This window comes from Punica granatum, chromosome 5 (genome assembly GCF_007655135.1).
Source record: "Punica granatum isolate Tunisia-2019 chromosome 5, ASM765513v2, whole genome shotgun sequence".
NCBI classification, from domain to species: Eukaryota; Viridiplantae; Streptophyta; class Magnoliopsida; order Myrtales; family Lythraceae; genus Punica; species Punica granatum.
In genome coordinates, this window is record NC_045131.1 from 30,863,748 (window position 1) to 30,873,531 (window position 9,784).

Sequence of the window (9,784 nt, forward strand, 5' to 3'; positions counted from 1 at the left end):
CTCACCGGCCAAATATATAAAAATCTTGGGTTTATATAATTCTTGAGTTTCACCATCTAACACTTGAGCTTTGAAATTGGACATTTCATTTCAATTTTTTATAGTCCATTGTAGAAAGTTAAGATGGTATCGAAATTAATTTTACCTTTCTTTGTGAACTCACACCACACCACAGAGCTGCAAAAAGTTTGGCCCTAGTTAGTCCCTTCTAGTTTGAGCGCGGGAGAGGAAGCACACTTCGTGGGAATTATTAGTCAAAGCACGGAAAAAAAGAGTAATGCTCATGGTCATTTGTTGATGTTGGTTACCGAAGAGCTTGTGACTCGTGTAGGTAGGTGGGTAAAGGATCGCATGCTACCGCGTGTTGGTGAATATTGAGAGGCAAAATAAAAATATATTTACATCGCCCAAATTGGTAAAGGTCGAATGGAAGTTTAAGAGATTGAATTAGGAAAAAAAACGATAATGTAGGAAATAAAAATGTGGCTGTGAAATACATAAACTTTCACTAGCGACTCTCACAGGTTCGGTTTATGGATTATATGATTTGTACATGCCAAGTCAGATTAAAAGCAATTCGCTTCCTTGCTCTTCTTCTTCTTCTTCTTCTTCTTCTTCTTCTTCTTCTTTTGACAATCAATGAACAAACAACTCATCATCACTCATCCATTGTCGATCCATCCCCCCCTCTCTCTCGCTCTCCCTCTCCGTGGCATTTATTTATTTATCTTCCCTTTTTTTTTTTTTTTTTTTTTTTTTTTTTTCTGTTTTTCCAGTTTTCAGTTGTTTTCCACGATTTTCCGTTTCAGATTCACCCACCCCCTCCCACTTTGTCCTCTGGCTCTGGTCAGGGAATAATTGTGTGTGCCTGTTCATTCAATCCCCTCGCCACAACAGATTAACAACAATCGCGCACTCACACGCAACAGTGAAAAGGCCTCTAAAGCTTGGATTGATAGCATAAACAATCCATTGCCGTCCCTTTTAGCTTCCCCCCCCCACCCTCTCTCTCTCTCTCTCTCTCTCTCTCACTCTTCACAGGCTCTCCAGGCAATTATCACCCCATCGGCGCCGACTTTCTTCCTTTCTTGCTTCCCCCGTTTCCCCTCCTTTTCTGCCTGCAGCACCACACCCACCGCGCAGATTTGCCGTGATTTTTCCTCTTGGGGTTTCTTTTCTTGGCCCAAAGATCCCGTCTTTGTGCAATGCGAGTCGAGATTCCGGGAAGTGGTCTTCTGGGTCTCGAGCTTTAGGCCTCTGGGGTTGTTGGGGTTGGGTCTTCGATCTGATAGGGAGAGAGAGAGATTCTTGGGGTGGCCTGTTTGAGGGTAAAAAGGGGGAGGACGAGAGATGGTGGTTAGGAATCTGGTGCTGGTGATGCTCTGCGTCACGGTGGTTGCTCCGATTGTTCTCTACACTCATCGGATTGGAACCTTCAAGTCCGCTTCCTGTAAGTTCTTCCTCCTTCTCATCTCAAGAATCTCGCTGCTGGACTGCCATCCTGCCTGCCAGCTTCTCCAGTCCCTGATTGTGCTTTCATTTCTTGATTTTGCTTCCTTTTCTTGCAGCGAGAAACGAGTACCTAGAAGAAGTTACAGCTTTTGTGAGTTCCTCTGCTCTTCTTCATCCTTCCTTTTCCTTCCTTTTCTCTTGGGTGTTTGCTGTTTCTAGTGTGCTCTGGATTCCATTTGATTGGGACCCAAGAGAAGAGAGAGGATTCCGCCGATTTTTATGAGTTTCTCTGATTGCTTTTGCAGACGTTGAATGGTGATTCTAGGCACTTAAATGTGCTCCCCCAGGTGGGTGGTGTATCGGTGTCGGTTTGATTTATAGTTCATTGCCCCAATTATCTTTGATCTCATCTCAGCCCCTTCTGACAACTCCTTTCCAACAACAGGAATCATCAACCACCCTTAAAGAACCTGTTGGAGTGGTTTACACTGAGAACTCAACCAAAGGTACTTGCTCACTCTTTCTTCCTTGATTTCTGCCAATTTCGCATTGATGGATTCCTTGCCCCAGGAGAAAGTTTGCTAATTTAGTAAAGCTACCGATGACATTGATTGAGTCGAATTCGGTATACTGTGAGTAAATCTATCATGACTGACTTACTAACTCTGCTTCTGTATTGGATTTGTGGTATCAATTCAGATGTGAAGTTGGTGGATTATAAATCTGCTCGAGTCCTTTCGGCCACAGTAGATGAGAATCGGTCTCAGAGAAAAAATCCCATCAAACAGGTGACTGATGGAGCTCGGAAAGAGGATCATAATGGGATATTGAGGACATCAGACACTGGACACGAAGATAAAGGAGGGAGAGAGAGGAAAACTGCTAAATCCTCCAGCCGTGTAACGGAGGGTGCCACCGGAAACGGGGTTAGTCTATTTCTTAAATCCTTTGCGTTGCTTTTTTCATGCACTCTATTTTCGAGGCTTTTGCTGTTGACAGGTATGCACGCAAGTCTTTGATTGGTTCCATTTAGGTTGGGATTGTTGGTAAACCATCCTTGTTTCATGACCTGGTCAGCCCTGATGCAATATAAACTGCAGTTTTCTTTTTGGTTTTAGTGTTTTCAGTTAATTCGTTTTAAAGGGAAGTATACTCTGTGACATTATTAATATTTGTACCATTCTCCGCTTTGTTTGAATTTTCCTTTTCTGAGTTTTGGTAAATTTAATTGCCATTCTTGGGCAAGATTAATTTGATATTGCTTCTGCATCGTTCACATCAATGTATCTATCATCTACCTGCGTCATGTTATGTGAACCACGAAATTTCTGTTAATGTTGGCAACGAATTTGTGCCTCTGTTTTTGACCACAACTCTTGCATCTCTTTATATAGGGGCTTTTGGTTGAGGACCAAAGCACTAAATCATCTGGAACTAGCAAGGAAAAAGAACCCGAGAAACAGAACGAACCTGCGCTTCTTTCTGATGCCCGTGTTCGTCAACTCAAAGACCAGCTCATCAGGGCTAAGGTCTACCTATCCCTTCCATCCACCAGGAACAACCCTCACTTTGTTAGGGAACTCCGGCTCCGCATCAAAGAAGTTCAGCGCATACTAGGTGCAGCGAGTAAAGACTCGGAACTGCCAAAGAGGTGAGAAGTGAACTGACAAGTTTGTTTCTGTCTTTTGCTTTCCGGTTTACTGATTCTTAGTACTTTGGCAGCTCCTATGACAAGTTAAAGGCGATGGAGCAAACTCTTGCGAAGGGTAAACTGATTCAAGATGATTGCGCTGCTATCATGAAGAAACTCAGGGCGATGCTCCACTCAACAGAAGAGCAGCTTCGCGTGCACAGGAAGCAGACTCTGTTCTTGACCCAGTTGACTGCAAAAACCATTCCTAAGGGTCTCCACTGCCTCCCCTTGCGCCTCACTTCTGAGTATTACACACTGAACTCCTCTCAACAGCAGTTCCCGAATCAAGAGAAGTTAGAGGACCCGAGCTTGTTTCATTACGCGCTTTTCTCAGATAATGTCTTGGCAGCTGCTGTTGTGGTGAACTCCACTATTAGCAATGCAAAGGTAACTTTATCAACTTCCTTTAAGGGGTGTTCGGTGATGTTACATGACATTCATTGAACATTCGGAATGATCAGTAGGGAGATTCTTAGGAATTGACAGGGTAACGTATAACACACTGTTGCATGTTAGGCGTGAAGCTTCGGTGTATAATCAGGCCAATTATCCCATTTATGACATGGGGTAATATGAAGGTTATGACACACCTCTGCTCCCAGAAGCCGGACAGGGCTGCCTCAAGATTTTCTTTTTCATTCTCAGGCTTTGGATGTTTTATCTCATATGCTATTTGTTGTCCTTTGCAGGACCCCGAGAAGCATGTTTTCCACATTGTTACGGACAGGCTCAATTATGCAGCAATGAGAATGTGGTTTTTGGTGAACCCTCTGGGAAAAGCCGCTGTTCAGGTTCAGAACATCCAAGAGTTTACATGGTTAAATGCGAGTTACAGTCCAGTGCTGAAGCAGTTGGGCTCCGCGTCCATGATAGACTATTACTTTAGGACCCACCGGGCCAGTTCCGACTCAAACCTCAAGTTCCGGAACCCCAAGTATTTGTCCATTCTGAACCATCTGCGGTTTTACCTTCCTGAGGTCTTCCCCAAGCTGAACAAGGTGCTGTTCTTGGACGATGATATAGTTGTGCAGAAGGACCTGAGCGCGCTTTGGTCAATTAATCTGAAAGGGAACGTTATTGGTGTTGTGGAGACTTGTGGGGAGAGCTTCCACCGCTTTGATCGGTACCTCAACTTCTCGAATCCTTTGATTGCGAAGAATTTCAACGCGCGAGCTTGTGGGTGGGCTTATGGGATGAACATCTTTGACTTGAATGAGTGGAGGAGGCAGAACATCACGGAGATATACCACAAGTGGCAAGAACTGGTAATGAGAACTCTGATATTTCGCCGTTTCTTTTTTTCTTAAGCTCTTGAAAGTTGAAAAATAAAGCTAGCATGGAGAGAATGGGCTGACGCGCTCTTCCGTATGAAAATATGAAAATTTGTGTGCCATTGGAAAATAATTTGAAGAAATGGAGAAATCTTAATGGTCTTTAGCATATATATGAAGACAGAAAACTGAAGGCACAACATGAGAGATCCCTCTTTCTTTCGGTTCTTTGTGAGCCTGGTGAATGTTATACCATTGCACTAAAATTTCACCTGGTAATTGCTTTTCTTTTCATTTTTTTTTTTGTGCAGAATCACGGTAGGCTCTTGTGGAAGTTGGGGACGCTGCCTCCTGGGCTTATCACTTATTGGAAACGCACATTCTCCCTCGATCGGTCATGGCATGTGCTGGGTTTGGGCTATAATCCCAGCGTCAGTCAGAAAGATATCGAACGGGCAGCGGTGATTCATTACAATGGGAACATGAAACCTTGGCTCGAAATCGGCATCCCCAAGTACCGCAATTACTGGGCCAAGTACGTTGACTACGATCAAGCCTATCTTCGGGAGTGCAACATCAACCCGTGAATGCAGCCACTGAGAATCGAAGCATCAATGTGGGCACGCTGTCTTTATAACAGGTCTGCATCCCAATCCGTGTAGATCCCTTTTTTTTTTTTTTTTTCTTTTCTTCTGATCAGAGTTAAAAACGAGAGAAGAATGAATCTTCTTAGGTAAAATTCTTTCTGTATTCATTTTTGGTTAGTCTCTTGTCGGGTTTCATTTTTGGGCTATAGAAGTCACAGTTTGCCACGAGGAATTCATTGTATCGAACTTGGGCATCCCTCTGGTTTAGCTCTCTCTCTCTCTGACAAATTGCGGGTGAATTTGTAAATGGGTGAAGCTAGATTTTGCCTGCAATGTATGGATTGTGTATCGAAGCCGTCCCGACCATTTGTAGTTCACATTCTTCTCTCAACTCTGCACTCAGGGCTAACTGACATATGCCATGTTTGGTATACGATTAGAGAGTAATGGCTTCGCACCGAGCACGGCCGGAAGGAGCCGGGGAACTTTTTGCATCGGCTGCCGACAGTTTGTTTTCACCTCGGTAGGTTTGAAAGGTAGTCACGAGGAAGGGTGGGTCTTTCTTTGATTCTTTGAATTATGGAGTGGAAGCATTTATTAACAAGGGGGGAGTTGGAAGGAATTTGAGTAGGAGTTGGAGAGGTTAATGGGTGACAGATCTGCCATCGTGCCTTTCACATGTTTGTTCGGCTTCTCCTGCCTGCCTGCCTGTCTCTCTTGTTTTTGCTTTTGGTTTTTTTCCTTATTGAATGAAAAAAAACATCGGCAAAAAAAAAAAAAAACATGGTCAAGTCGATATCGGAAGGAGAAGAATAATGATGCACTCCAAAGAAAAAGAAAAAGAAAAAGAAAAAGAAAAAGAAAAAAAGAAAATGTAGAAAAGAAAAAAGAAAATTGAACATATGATATTAGCTGGTCCCACCTGCAACATATGATATTAGCTGGTCCCACCTGCACAGCCTGCCCTAGGCCTTTTTAATATCACGGAAATAGAGAGAACAAAACAAAGGTACCTGGCCTTTCCCTGGTCTTTCCCTTCCAAGTGAAATTCCATGTTTGCCCCTGGCCCGTCACGAATAATAATTGAGCGTGTTAACGCATGGATTCTCAGTTACACACACGGGGGGCTGTCAAATTTGTAGTGAGTCAATACGTAAGTCACCGAAAAATTTTTGCCATCTATTTTAGTCCTTCAATTTTCAAACATCATAATAAAAAGGCTCTTTTCACATACTCAAATGTTGGCCTCTTTTTTGGATTTTCAAAAATTCAAGAATTAAATTGGTGACAAATTTTTCAGGAACTTACGTGTTAGCTCGCTACACCTAAATGTTAGCATGCTCATAGTAATTGATCTAAGCTAGAATAATAATAATAATAATAATAATATTGTAATTGCAACATTCATACCTTATATGGTATTTCATCACCTATCAAAAAATTATATGGTATTTCATTTTAGAGGAATACTCATGAATAAATTGATTAATTAATAGAAAACAGAAATAATGGGTCAATTATTTATTTTATTTTTGGTTTTGACCAGAATAAATGATGGGTCAATAATCAATTAACAAACGTTCCTTAATCTGTTGACCGTTAATTAATGCTCACGTTAAGTGATCATATAAAGATAATTCTGGATAAGACCACTCATATTATCTACCAATTGCTTGACTCCGGAGGCCATTAGAGTTGTCTCGTTTCACAAATTTTCTGCTCGGACGTCTCCGCCGCTGTCGAGTTTTTCCCTTCCATGTGAGTTCGTTTCCCTTCTATGTAAATATGTATGTTGCGTTTGGTTTTAAAGTATAATTTTAAATCAAATTTTGATTTTAAAAAAGAGTGGTATAAATGGGGTCTACCCTTTGATTTTGTATGAGTTATTTTGTTTTGTTGTGGAAAAAAGTGGTATAAATGGGATCCACTCTTTGACTATATATGAGTTATTTTGTTTTGTTGTGGGTAGAAAGGTTAAAGTTATGACTTTAAAATCATATTTGCAAACCAAACAAGCCAATAATATGTGAGTTCATTTCAATTGTGGTATTCAATATCTTATAAATCAATTAGATTCTAATTTTTTATGTGAAATTTTTTACTCTCAACACCCACCTCACATGGCTGCATGTGACTTTGAGCTTCACCTACACGTGCCACGTGGACTATAATAACCCGTCCTCAAGAACAGACTACGAGTCAGGACTGGACTTTCATGCTTGGGAGGAAGGGGGGGACAACAATTGACAATGAGATCACGCTTGGGCCGGATTAAGATAAGGCGAGTTTCTCTCCGCACTCAGATTCCAAAGAGACCACGAGTTCTATACTCAGGCCAAACTTGATTGCACTTCAGCTGCCCATCGACAAAAATACATTTCAAATGGCGTGATGTGAATTCACATCCATGTACGCGGAAGCATTATCCGCTCTGATACAATGTAAAATATTCACCGAGCCTATAAGCGATTTGGTCAATCTCCAACCCAAAAGTTCAAGCTGTTAGATTATAGTGCCTAATCTCTAAACTCATTAGATTTTCTTAATTTTCCCGTGCGAGATTTTTTACTCTCATTATAATATTTTATTCCTATTTTATTATTATTATTATTATTATTATTATTATTATTCTCTGTTTGAAAGAACATTCGTATAGTACGAATGCCTTCCATACAAAGATCGTATTTCGGAACGTCTTTTAGTTGTGTCTGGAATATTGCGGCAACTTCATATTATATATATTTCCCTTACTGTCGATTTTTGAGTAAGCCAATTTATAAGGTTTGGCACCTCGGGAAAGTAAACTTTAAATGAGTGGGAAAAAGAAATTGAGAAGAAACAAATCAGTAATTGCTAGAGTTCAGAAAAAAATAATTTACTGAATTGTATAGAGTTAACATTGAGAGATATACTGATTCTATTTTATTATTTTTGAAAATAATCTTTTCCCTATATCGTATTGAATATTGCCAACAATTATTATACGTTCTTATTAATTCATTAATGATTGGATTTTTTTGGGTATTTACCTAAAATGGCCCATGATTTGTCCGTTTTGTCAAATCTATCCTATGTTTTTTTTTGTCAAATCTATCCCATGATTTATTTTTTGCATCAAATCTATTTCGGCGTTATCTTTTCCGTTAACATCTAACGGCCGTGCTGACGTGGCACGTGGAGAGATAGTGGGCCACACTTGCCACGTAAGCGTCACGTCAGTACGACCGTTAGATGTCGACGGAAAAGATAACGCCGGGATAGATTTGATGCAAAAAGTAAACCATTGGATAGATTTGACCAAAAAAAATAGGATAGATTTGACAAAACGGACAAATCATGAGCCATTTTAGGTAAATACCCCTTTAATAAATAATCAATGTATCGGTCCAGCCCTCTTACGCTGTGGTGACCAAGCTAGTGGACAAAGTATGCAAGAAAACCTCCAACTGCACCTTCTGCATCAACGCACTATACTCCGATCCTCGGACTCCAAGGGCCGACATATACAACCTAGCATACGTTGCCATCAAGTTGGCCTTTGACAATACTAGTGACACTTCAGGTTACATAAGTTCACCGCTCAACAGCACCTTCGACCCCAACTTTCAGAAGTCTCTCCAGTGCTGCGAGGTCGATTATAAGTCTGCACTAGATAAGCTCATAAATGCCTTTGGTGATTTGGACTCAGAGTCGTATGATGGTGTAGAACATTATGCGGAGGAAGCCGCTAGCAAGGTTGATGACTGCCAGTCGGGTCTCAGCGGGACCAAGTCGCCACTTACTGGGAAAAATCAGGTGCTGAATGCTCTCTGCAAGATCTGCGCTATCGTGGGGAAGTTACTCAATAGCCCTGAGGCCGTGACCACGCTCAATTGATCATCATCATTTGTCTTGGAATAATGGATTAATTATGCATATCAACTGTTTGATTCGATCTTTATATAGATCGGAATGGGAAGTAAACATGCTTAAGCCAAACAATCATTTTGTTGTATATCGCGATTTGGTACACCCATATTGATGTCTCATACAAAGGCGCATGTTAATTTAGTCGTCTTAAGTCTAAAGTTTCACATACGATCTAAATGATCTTTTTTTTTGGGTAGGTTAAATGAAGTTTTTTATTGTACGTACTTTTCAAACTTAAATTTTATGTACAGTGCCTATAATAGATTGTTTTATTATTATTTTCATAAAATGAAACGTTGTATGAAAATTCTTCTTTTTCTTTTTTTTTCCCTTTCTTTTTCGGTGGAGTGCAAATACTTCTTTTTTTGGGCAGGAGAAAATACTTCTTTTTAATTTCCTCAATAAATGCAAACAGATCCAATATCTGCCCCTGTAGCATTTACTATGTTCTAAGATTGTTAAATTCTATTTTATGATGTGGCCTTACTTTTCTAGGCGATTGAATAATTAGGGTAGGGAACCAAAATATAAATGACCGAAAAAATAGTTGCAAAAATTCGATTATGAGGTCTCAAATGAGCAACAAATTAGCTGTACGGAGAACATGGACATATTTGCTCAATTGATCAAGAGGAAATCATATCATTTCATTATTGATGCGTTCTCTTCCTTATTTAAAATTTAAGGATGATATTCCAGCGATTGGCACAAAAAACAATCATATTTTAAATTAATATGATTGTTACTTAATATCTTGATTGTATATGTGTTTTAAAAATTATTTTGGTTTAAGATTCACCCCTTATAATTTGATAATCATATTTTCGGCCATGCATCTTTTCATTGACTCTCAATCTCGTCCTTGAACAAGC

The 9,784-nt window shown here is 40.2% G+C and overlaps 2 protein-coding genes across 2 annotated transcripts; both read left to right on the forward strand.

The window, feature by feature from the left end:
- The first annotated feature begins 899 nt into the window (after positions 1-899).
- LOC116208101 (probable galacturonosyltransferase 4) lies at positions 900-5,394 on the forward strand. Its single transcript, XM_031541339.1, has 9 exons — positions 900-1,450; positions 1,569-1,603; positions 1,758-1,799; positions 1,898-1,958; positions 2,152-2,378; positions 2,847-3,103; positions 3,175-3,532; positions 3,835-4,410; positions 4,728-5,394. Exons 1-9 carry the CDS (start codon positions 1,351-1,353, stop codon positions 5,001-5,003), a joined length of 1,932 nt encoding a protein of 643 aa, XP_031397199.1. The 5' UTR covers positions 900-1,350; the 3' UTR covers positions 5,004-5,394.
- Positions 5,395-5,424: 30 nt separating this feature from the next.
- On the forward strand, positions 5,425-8,879 carry LOC116209159 (cell wall / vacuolar inhibitor of fructosidase 2-like). The gene is made up of 2 exons (XM_031542715.1): positions 5,425-5,526; positions 8,394-8,879. The coding sequence occupies exons 1-2, from the start codon at positions 5,425-5,427 to the stop codon at positions 8,877-8,879; spliced, it is 588 nt and encodes a 195-aa protein (XP_031398575.1).
- Positions 8,880-9,784: the final 905 nt, after the last annotated feature.